This window comes from Plectropomus leopardus, chromosome 11 (genome assembly GCF_026936395.1).
Source record: "Plectropomus leopardus strain MGB_pleo_1.0 chromosome 11, ASM2693639v1, whole genome shotgun sequence".
Classification (NCBI taxonomy): Eukaryota; Metazoa; Chordata; class Actinopteri; order Perciformes; family Serranidae; genus Plectropomus; species Plectropomus leopardus.
The window spans coordinates 27,184,023-27,195,235 of NC_142186.1; the positions used below are offsets into that span (position 1 = coordinate 27,184,023).

At 39.1% G+C, this 11,213-nt stretch overlaps 1 protein-coding gene across 1 annotated transcript; it reads right to left on the minus strand.

Moving 5' to 3' along the window:
• On the minus strand, window positions 1–10,568 carry gba1 (glucosylceramidase beta 1). Its single transcript, XM_042490263.2, has 12 exons — window positions 10,411–10,568; window positions 10,168–10,263; window positions 9,122–9,313; window positions 8,634–8,780; window positions 7,399–7,532; window positions 7,093–7,265; window positions 6,904–6,993; window positions 6,664–6,811; window positions 3,630–3,854; window positions 3,017–3,180; window positions 1,473–1,589; window positions 1–582 (listed from the first exon to the last, which is right to left on the minus strand). The coding sequence occupies exons 2-12, from the start codon at window positions 10,235–10,237 to the stop codon at window positions 480–482; spliced, it is 1,563 nt and encodes a 520-aa protein (XP_042346197.2). The 5' UTR covers window positions 10,238–10,263; window positions 10,411–10,568; the 3' UTR covers window positions 1–479.
• Between the last annotated feature and the right edge of the window lie 645 nt (window positions 10,569–11,213).

Genomic DNA, 11,213 nt, shown 5'->3' on the forward strand with positions numbered 1-11,213 from the left:
TATTTTAAAACGCTTTATTTAAAATGAAATAGCAACAGCAAGGCATTAACAATTTCTGTACATTAAGTTATTTCTTAAGAGATGGTGAGGACACTTAAAGCATTGTATTAGGTGGAAATCAAGGCATCAGTTACGCTTCGGCACGGGTCATTCTGGTAAAGTGATACATTCATTTATTTTAGTGCCATTACTGATAACTGGCGCATAAAATAAATTAGGCTTCTGGATGAAAATCAAAGAGTTGAGGTTATTCTTGTTTGCTGAGGTTAATTCAAGTGATTACTGATATCACTAAAGCAGTGCACAATAAATACTTTGAAAAAGTGCACATGACAGGCTTGATACCAACGTAGCACTCAAAGTAAAACTGTTTCAGTGATGAGACGGTTCCCTTGCAAAACGCTTATTTTTTGTGGCATTTTGAAATGTGCACAGAATTAATAATAGGTGGAACAAATGAACGTAAACCTGAATGATCACTACGTGTTCCAGGCGAGTGTGAGCACCGAATGAGCCGGAGCGGTGGAGGTGATGTAGCCCACAGCGGGATCCTCGACGTCAAACTGGATCACTGTTGATGACCTGCAAAACCACAAACACAGAATCAGTAGAAAGTAATAAAAATGATAACAATAAACTGTATTTGAATCGCACCTATCATACAAGAAATGCAGCCCAGCTTGCTTTAAAACAATGAAATGACATGCACCAAGTTAATCACATAAAAAGACAAAGAAGACATAATAAAACCTGCATGTAAAAATAAGATAAGATCAGAAATGCATACATAAAATGCATCTTCACATGGATAAAAACCACTTGATAATACTAGTAATAGTAAGACAAAAATAAGGATAAAAATAGAATGCACAGAATTTATAACCCAAGATGGAAAATAAAACCATTTAGGTAATATTAATAAAAAATAAAGCTAAAAATAGGGCATAAAATGCATAAAATTAAGGAAAACACTAATTAATACAATCTAAAGAGGTGCAGCGGTGCATAAGTGTGAAGCTGAAATGAAAAGCGGTTAAGTCTGAGTAAGAGATAAGTTTTTAGTTTTCTTTTAAAAATACTGCGTCTCTAATATCTACAGGCAGTGTGCTCCAGAGCTTTGGGGCCAAACTGACAAACGCTGCATCCCCAGTTTTCTTTTGGCTGTTTTTGGGAACCTCCAATGATCACAGTGTTCGTGAAGGCAAGTAAGGAAAAAGAGAGTGAGCAATGTGTCTTGGTCCTAGCCCATTAAGGGCCTTTGTATGTAAGGAGAAGGACCTTAAAATCACTTCTAAATGTTACAGGAAGCCAGTGCGGAGCAGCTAAAAACCGGACGTATGTGCTCTCTCCTCTTGGTTCTCGTTAACAGGTGAGCTGCAGGGTTTTGAATCAGCCGTCTCTCAGTGGATTTTTTTGGTACACCAGTAAAAAGTGAAAAGTAGTAAAGTAGAATAAAAACATGTTTGACTTACCTGTTGAGTACAATGAGCACCATTGAGCCGTCTGGTCTGATGAAGGCAGAATATTCCAGCTGTGTTTCCTGATTGGCGGACACACCCACTCTCTGAGACCCCTCCCACAGGAACTTACTGTGGAAAGAGGTGAGTTGCGTGAATTTCATTTGACTGCCTCTTGCCATTCAGTGTAAAACAAGGTTATTATAGGTAAAGGTTCTACATTCAGAGCAAACCACCAGAGCATGGATGACACATGCTGGTCCTACCACAGATAACTGGATAGATGTGACAATGGAGATTTATATGATGGAAAAGGTTACTTTTTTGGACGTCTTTACAGGGCTTTGGGAGAAGTGGGTGCGATATGTCAGACCTGTGAGACCTCTGATTTTGTTGGGTTGGCAACTTCAGGGGAACATTCTTAATTTTGTATTTTTTATAGACTTTTATTGGACTGCGACAAGCATTTTATTTTATTTTATTTTTATTTTACTGTACCTTGAATTACTTCATGTCTTCCTCTCTGAGATGTATTTTTAAAAAAAGTAAATATTAAGTGTCTATTTTAGCTATTAGAAAAATATGCTTTTGTCACAGACCTCCTGAGGTTGTATAAACGTAGGTCTGTCTGTATGATTACATTGAAACTAATAAAAACTTAAAGCAGCAAATCACTATTTGCTGTAAAGTTATAGTGGAGTAATGTCGTCCTGAGCAGAGAATAAAATCAGGCTACCTCTGGGTGTTTTAATCTGAGCGTCTCTGTGGTTTGTTGTGGTAAACTGGTCGGCCACACATGCATGTTAGTACTCCACGTTGAGCATCATATGCACCACGTTTTCCCCCCGGCAGTACAGAAGATCTATACAATCAGCACTTTCAAGTTGGACGCCCAAGTTTAGTGTCACCAATTCAGTATCTGACCAAGTGTTTTTTGGAGAACACTTTGATGTCACATGTTAGTTGCCCTTTGACCTTTTGGATATAAAATGTCCGCACTTCATCATTTTTTCCTGTTGAACATTTGTGTAAAATGTTGGCATAATTAGTGTATGAATCCTTGATTTTATGCCTAAAACATGGTTTGTGAGGTCACAGGGATCTTTGACCACCAACATTTAATCAGTTCATTGCTGAGTGCAAGTGGATGTTCATGCTAAATTTCCCTCACGGTGCTTTTGAGATACGAGAATGAGATGGATGAATGGTAAAACCCAAAAACATAAAGTCAACGGCCAATGCAGACCCGCTCCACAGGTGCTCCAAGCGGTTCTAGATGTGCTTCCAAGGCATTTTTGGAGCGATCGCCCCTGGCACGATGCATCTCGGTGTGATCACCCTCTTAATGGTTATACTAATGAGAACTTAACTAAACATTTTTAAACAAAAACTAAAGTGAAATTAGTAAACTCACTCTGGAAACTAACTAAAACTTAACTGAACCGAAAAAAAACCTAAATTTAAATTTTAAAAAAAACTAAAAATAAATCTATACTACAATAACTAACCATAGCTATAACACTGTGTGAACAAAGATCACGTGGGAGGCAGTGTGCTACCTGAAGTGGGCCATGCTGTAGAAGTTCGGCTGCTTGTAGAAGACATCACGCTTGGCATCCACTATAATAGGACTGTCCACAAAGTTTTTAACCCAGTTTGGCCCACCAGTCTGATCCAGCGCCAGGTTCCAGTCAGTCCAACCCACCACATAATTATTTAAGTCCTGCCATGGAGAAAACACCCACATTTCAGTCTGTGCTTTGTAACTTTGCACTAAGAGGTGTTGTTGAGCTTAAATGAATCGGATGGACCGGTGCCTGGTGTTTTGTTTAAATGTCACAAGGACGGCAAATCTACATAAACAAATCCCTCCTGATTCTCAAGATGTCTGGAGTCTGAATGCACTCATGCAAAATAGATAGAATGAGGGGAGTCTAATTTCATTTGAGAGAGAGAGTGAAGAAAGAAGAAACTAAACACCAGCCCCAGCTTGCTTTGAAGGCCTGCAGGCAATTTCTGAAGTGTGCAGCAGACTGCAACCTGTAAACCTGCACTGCGGCATCGAGGGAGGTGATTCACCTTTCAAGGAGCAGCTCACAGCTTGTCGGGTCTCACATCTGTCACTGTGGATGTGACTGAACAAGCCTCATGTAAAAGATAACATGATCTCACCTCTATGATGTCATGTGCGTACTGCTCGGCTCTGTCCCAGCTGCCCAGCTTCACCCCGCGGTCAAGTGGGCTCCAGCCCGAGCAGGCCTCCGTGCCAAACAGGTAATACTCTGGGTACAGGTGATGAGTGACTCCCAGGCTCAACTCAGCTGGGACGAGGCTGTCCAAGTACCAGTGAACTGCCACGCCATGAATGTACCTTCCTGCATGAACATCATTTAGGACCTGGAGGGACGAGGGGGAAAAAAGTTTCAGCATAAAATGCACGCACAGGCTCCCTGCAGCTCAAGGCAAGTAAGATTTACACTTTCTAAATGCCACTCTGAATGAAGTTTAAGATCAATATTCAAATAACCAAAATTAAATAGGAACAATTTTATTTTTAAATGTTTATTGTAACATAAAACATCTTTTTTTGGTCCAGTGAAAAACATCAAATGATGAAAAAAAATCCCTTTTTAGGGTGGAGGACATGGAAGACAATAAACACATTATATTATCACAAAAGAATCTATTGGCTTTACTATCTCGAAGTAAGAGACATATGGTGTTTTTGGACCGTTTTCTTGGTGATTTAGTGCTTCTCTCTCTGCATTTGAGATTCCACTGCTTGGATTCCCATCGTGACGAGTTTAAAAGAGGAATTTATTAAATAATTCATAAAAAAACAGACATTACAAATTTGTGATTTTACAATGCAACATCACCCCAAAAAAAAGATTCATATAATTCTACTTCCCCTGTCTGAGCATATATAAGACTATTGAAATATCAAATTAATACCAATTAATGCCTTACTTTTAGATGAATAAATTCAATGCCTTTTAAGACTTTTAAAGGATCCGCATGCAAAAATACAAAAATGTGTCAAGGTCGGGTCTCAGGGGGTTAAAACGTTTTAAATATCATTTGCAGTAGTCTGACATAATCTCTCTCACCTGCTGTAGACGGTTAAAACATATTTTTGTATGCATTAGACACCCATCTGGAGATGTTATACAAATAAATTTATTATTCTTAAATGATTAATCCAACCCTTGATCTTACGCTGTGCATCTGGGTGTAGGTTTCAATGATAAAAATGGATTACATCATTAGAAATTATTGCTATATTCTGCTTGGAAGTATTGCAAAATTTAATATATTAATACATAACTCTAGGCCACACTGGTTTTTTATTGCACGTTTAGACTTTGTGAAACAGGTGTTCAGTTGCATTCTATTCGGTAATAAAAAGTCTTCAAGAAGTATAAAATTGAACTTGGTGAACCCTTCAGAAATCTGTTTTTTTGGACAGAGCCTGGGTTTATTGTGTCCTTGACTCTTTCAGTATGAAGAAGAAAAAACTATCTCGGCTGCTAAACAAAACAAAACACTGTCATCGGATTCGTCATTGATTGCTCGCTGATACATTGGTAGTTTTAGACTCTTTCCTCCATGTGAGGCTGGAAGGTGTCAAAAAGCAAAACGTTTGCACAACAGTAGTTCAACTATAAGAGCAAAGAACTTCTGCAAATAGTTTTCTGCAGATGCAATAATCAGAAATGTTTAGGGAGCAATGTTTCAGGTCACCTTCATCAGGTTATTAAATAAGACAAAAGGAGAGAGCATCTTAGGAGCACATTATGTTTTTTCTGTGACTTTTCTGACTGCTGTCTATTTTAGACTCATATTGATGAAACCATTTCATTAAAAACTGTTCATTTTTTTTTAACTAAATTTCATCTTTATCTGCTTCTTCACAGTTACATTTTTTCTTGAGTCTCATATAATCTTTTTTCTTGTTTAGGGACAAATTCCAGCATTTATTTTTTACAAGCTCCTACCATCTTTTGTTTTTATCAGATATTGAAAAAATATTTATATGTGTACAGTAGCTTGTCATCAGTATTACTATGTGCTGTTTAAGCTACATATAATGTGCATTTTGTTTTATGTTTCTGTGAATTTATCTCTAAGCCTTGATGTGATTAGTATGAATGATTCTTTATTAAATGAGCCACATTAGTCTGTAGTGTGACATGAATGGTCATTTGGATCATTTAACCTGTTAAACATGATGAAGGTCTGTATCAAAACATTGTTCCCAATACATCTGTGATTATTGCAAGTATAGAAGACAGTATGCTAAAGTTCTTTTCATATCTTCCAGTCTATATAGTAAAGCAGAGTCCTTGATTCCTGGAGCTGCTTCACTGCAGAGTGAAAGGTATCTTACAAGGATTATATTAACTTTCCTCTAGCAACCAATCACTTATCTTATGTATTGTGTTAAATCTACAGTATCTTTTATTGTATAATATATCAGATCTTAAGTTATCATGTTAAGAGTTTTTGTTGGCGTCATATTTTGCACTGTACATGATATCATTTTTGTTTTTCGGTCAGGCTTCCCACATATTTTCATGAAAAAAATCTCTTCCATGATTTTTCAAGGACCAATAATACATCTTGCCCCACTTGCCTGTCATTCTTCAAACAAACTCTCTTTAAACATAATCTCAGCTGGCTGACACACATGAAGGGAGAGAGGGGGCTCGGGAAGAAAATGAAAAAATGTATGTGATGGTAAAACAAAATGTCTCATTGGTGCATTTTAGAGCTCGTTACGGTTGTCATGGTTAGATTAAACACAAATGATTACTGTTACAATCTCATTACTCACTACAAAATTCCATGACTTTTCCAAAACGCTTACTTTTACAAGCTTAAAAAATGACTTTTCCAGGTTTTCCATGACTGTGGTAGCTCTTGTTATTGTTCTTCTCAACCCCTGTCCTAATTAGTTTTTTTTTAATTCAAGGTATATTTATATTTTTATAATCCTAGTATTTTTAAATTCTTGTTTAAAACGGTTTGTTTTAAAACTTGCCTTCAGGTTTTGATTCTCTATACATCCTACACATGTGGCAGAATTGATTTTAGCATCGGTTCATCTACTTTATGTTTGAACTCCTCATTTCTTGCCTGCATCATCAGTGCATCCTCAGGTATAACATGACTTCACCCGCTGTCTCTCCATCCTTGGACTCACCACTTTGGCCCAGTGCGGCAGCAGCAGGCGGTTGTCATCCAGGATGAGGACGTGTGTGCGTGGGTGTGAAGAAGCATGCAGGGCAGGGCCCAGGTCCAGAGCCACCCAGTCCCTCTGCTCCTCAGGAGTGAAGCCAAGAGCCTGGAAACTGCAGAAAGACACTATTCAGTCTGCTGTGAAATTAGGGAGCCGGGATGACGGTTGATTCTGTGTAATACTGTATAATGTGAAAAGAGGTACCTGTAGTTTGCCATCTGCCCTGCAGAGGGCTCATTCCCAGTGGTCAAAGCCCAGAAGGTCAAGTTATATTTAGCGTATTCCTCTAGGAACCTGAGAGGAAAGACAGAAAGCGACCATCAGATTAAGTTCCCCTTGTGTCGCGCATTACCAACATGTCACGTCGCATTAAGGTAAAGCCCCGCATATCACCTGATGTAGTACTGAGCCCAGGTTTTGTGCTCCTTGCCCCCAGGCTGACCTTTCAGGGAGCCCTTTCCTATGAGAGCACCGTTAGTTTTCATCCAGGCAGGGGCGCTCCAGGCGCTGGCCAGCAGAGACAGAGGGCGAGGAGACAATGCCTGAGCACGCTGAAGGAGAGGGATCTAAGAGGAGGAAGAGGAGGAGAGATTAAAGTTATAGAGCGATGGACACGTGTGTGTGTGTGTGTGTGTGTGTGTGTGTGTGTGTGTGTGTGTGTGTGTGAAAGAGAGAGAGAGATTAGGGAAAGACAGAGACCTTCATGTTGACGTCCTCAGGTGCCAGTGTGAAATTGTCGAGGTTGTAGTCTCCAGGTGTGTCGGCGTACGTGTACAGACGGGTGGAGAAGTCGCAGCTGGCCATGGGCACACGCACCACGTTGTAGCCGATACCTGCCGGAGACACAGACACACATGAAAAATGCAAATAGCTCCATCTACCGCCAGTGCTTGTTTTGTCCATTCAGGGCTACTGTAGAACAACATGGTGGACTCTGTGTGAGAGAACCAGGCCCCAGGTAGTGAGCTGGTATCTGATGCAAATTTCACATAGTGGAAAAAAGTGGATTTAAACCATCCAACCGTCCGTCACGTGATGCCATGGGGTCCATTGACTTAAATTGGCAAAGAGACGTCTGTAAATCAGTTGATAATTTTTTGTGAGCATCAAAACCCCCACGAAATGACAAATTTCACTATCTAGATTGAAGCCATCTAGCTCGACAATGTTTAGAAAGTTTAAAAGAGCCACAAGATAACATTTTTTAGACAAATGTTCAAACTGGAAGTCAGTCACTGCACTAAAGAAGTCGCCTTCTCGGGCCGCTGTAAGTCTCGAATGCTCAAGCCTCACAGGCCCGTAGATTTGGGTATTCTACACCTGGAAAAGAGCTTTTTTGGCTTCATGTACCAATAAGCAGCTCTCATGGGAAAGCACGGGGCCCCGCCTCCACGGCTGTATCCTTTAAAAACAACCATGGAGAAAACCCGCTCCGTATGTAGATATAAACGACTCATTCTAAGGTCACACAAACACAAAGGTTTGTATTTTCAGATGAATTATGAATTTTATGTATCATTTCTGCCAATAGATGCCCCAAAATTCTACACACTGGACCTTTAAATGTTCAGAAATATGCTAATAAATATCATGATCATGTTTTAAACCATAAAACCCCAGCTCTAACACAACTGGCATAAGTGATGCTGGATAATGTAGAGTCCATTAATGTGGGAAACAAAGTAACCTGCACATATAGACACCTCTCACAGAAAGTGTGAAATGTATTTTTCATTGTGTTGAAGCAACACCATCGTTGCTATGTGGAAGACACTGGCTGCTATGTGTTTTTACGTGCAAAAAATAGAAACAAGAATAATGAATGTATAGCTTATTCCTGGAATTCAAAGTCACAGTATGTTTTTCTGATTCATTGACCTACTGGTACACAGAGCGTGGAGAATTTCAGGTAGTTTTTTTTTTGATATGCGTACCTATTTTGGAGAAGTACTCTTCCAGCAGCCGGTCCTGAGCATCAGCAGAAAGAGACAGGATGTTGATGGCTGCAGCGTCTGTCATGGCTCCACCGAACCCTCTGATCTTCTGGTACTTCTGGTACGCAACAATACTCAACTTGAGGCCTGAAAGAAACATAAATCTTTGTCCCCTTTTTGTTTTATATATCAGACAGCAAATTTATACTTTTTTACATTATTATATACCATTTCACAATGTTAAACAAACTCTGAGGGATTTCAGATATCAACTTATCTTTTAATGCATTCATTTTTATTATCCTTATTGGCTGAAACAGTTTTTTGTTAATGTTAATTCTCGAGCGCTTTTTGATTTGAGACTTACGTCTGACTGTCAAAAAGTATGACTTGGTGTCTGTAAATTTCTATATATGAACAAAAGATATACTCTTGCACATGCTCCAACATCGCACACATCCCAGAAAAAAACTCACATCATCCCTCACCTGCCCCGCTGCCGTTCTCCTTGACACAACCCCAGCCGGCCTCCAGTCTGCTGCCGGCCTTCGTGGTCAGGTAGGAGGAGTAGCGACCTAGATCAGGCAACCTGGCCGACCCAACACTGTCACAGTAAGTTGAGTTACACTCACAGACCACAGAGTCATGCCCAAAGTCTCTGGCAACACATTTATAGCTTCCTGGAGGGAGAAGAAGTCATAAAAACATGATTTTCTGTCTGTATTGGTGAAGTACAAAAGTTTAACCCTTTGAAACCTGGATCGCCATCAGTTCAGACACCTTTCACAAACTATTTGCCCCTTTGAAACCTTAGCAAATTGATTTCTTTCTAAAACATGGGAAAAAAGGCAATTTGGCAAGACACGTCCCATAAATTTGAAGAAATTAGTAAAAGGTGACAAGAAAATTACCTTAAAATTAAGTTGGATTATTGGGAGGATTATTAGAAAATTCTATCCAAATATAGACAAGAATGTCCAGAAAGCTGTATTTATTGTTATAATACTTATATATAAGATAAAACAAGATAGTACTTTACTAATCCCGAAGGAAATTATTGTGCCAGATTGCTCCAGAAATACAGTAGCAAAAAAGAGCTCAACAGAATATAAAATAAGCAAAAATAAAATACATTAAAATACAAAGTGTCTGAAATAAAATAAAATACAAAGTGCTTAGTAATAATAATGTTTAAATGTAAATAGTAAATAATACTGTTTAAAAGTAAAAGTTTAAAAATATATACATGCACAAACACACATATGTATTTTATTTTCAGGACTTTTTTTCCCCCACATTTTCTTGTTTGTCTTTGATTTAATTTAAAAAAATAATGCTTATCTTTCATGTACTTTTTTTGTAACTTTATTTTACTATTTTTGGGAAGATTTTGCAGCCATGTCTTTGCTCGTTGTTTTCCCCCTGTGTTTTTTTTTTTTTTTTTAAAGAAGCCGAACCAATTTGTTCAAGTTTTCTAAGAGTTAACTTCACATGCAAGCAACAAAGAAGATCCACGTGCAGCCTGTGTTGTTACCTGTAGAGGGTGTCACTGCTGTGAGGAAAACAAGGGCCAGGAGTGCAGGTGATGGCAGTAACATCGCCATTTTATCCAGAAACAAAGACCACAGAGCTGCAAATTCAAATTCGTGTCAGGCAGCAATTTTTAACTCTTAACATACAAGTAAACAAAGACCCAAACAGCTCCATTCATTTAGCTGACTCACACACACATTGTATTGTCATGTCATTCAGAGCGCTTAACTGAACACTTTCTCACCTCAGAGGATCCTGACACAAACTATGGCATGTCCTGAGGGTTAATTTAACAACTATTCACACCTGACCGTCACCTTAGCGTCGTGCAATCTGCCATACCAGCGTTTCCTCGATCAAATCTGGGCGTTTTGGCCAGTCATGTGACTTTATGAACTGTCACATGAGCAACCCTGCAATGATCCGAGCTGCAGCCAGGTGGCGCTGCACCACTAAACAAAGACAGAAAAACACCTTAATGCTGCTCTGGTCCCTCTCAAGGTTAGTTTTATGTTTTCAAAGCATTCAACAGGGCTTTATAACATATCACAATAACGTTATCAATTTTCTTTATACAAGCAGTACAAGTTTTGTCAAACTAAAACATGTCACCTCTCAAATATGGGTTCAAAATAAGCTTTTCTCGTTTCTGCATACCAGTTTCCCATTTCAATTACTCATCAGAAAATTGAAGATAATATAATGTCAGATTCCCATGGCGATATCATGGCCGGATTATGAGACAACAGGCCCCTGGGCACAAACACGTAGAGCCCCCACCTCCTCTCCTACGAAGAGTCAGGAAACTGGCTTTGTGCCAGTTTGTTTCTGTGCTTTTGTTGTAGTCATTATGTGTCATTTTAGTTGTCTTGTGTCTCATTGTGGTTATTTTGCCCCATTTTATGATTATTTTGTGTCTCTTAGAAGTCATGTTCTGGCGTCTTTGGTCGTTTTGTGTCTCTGAGGTAATTTTGTGGGAGGGGTTTAAGGTCACTGTGTCTTTTGGACGTTTGATGTCTCTTCGCAGTTATTTGGTGTATGGTTTTG

What these genes read in the sequence shown, in the direction of transcription:
- gba1 (XM_042490263.2), bottom strand. Translation starts at nt 10,237, where the DNA reads ATGGCGATGTTACTGCCATCACCTGCACTCCTGGCCCTTGTTTTCCTC. An exon ending in GGAGAACGGCAGCGGGGCAG is followed by an intron (nt 8,781 to 9,121) that starts GTGAGGGATGAT and finishes TGTTTCTTTCAG; the next exon opens with GCCTCAAGTTGAGTATTGTT. An exon ending in GGGCAGATGGCAAACTACAG is followed by an intron (nt 6,812 to 6,903) that starts GTACCTCTTTTC and finishes GTCTTTCTGCAG; the next exon opens with TTTCCAGGCTCTTGGCTTCA.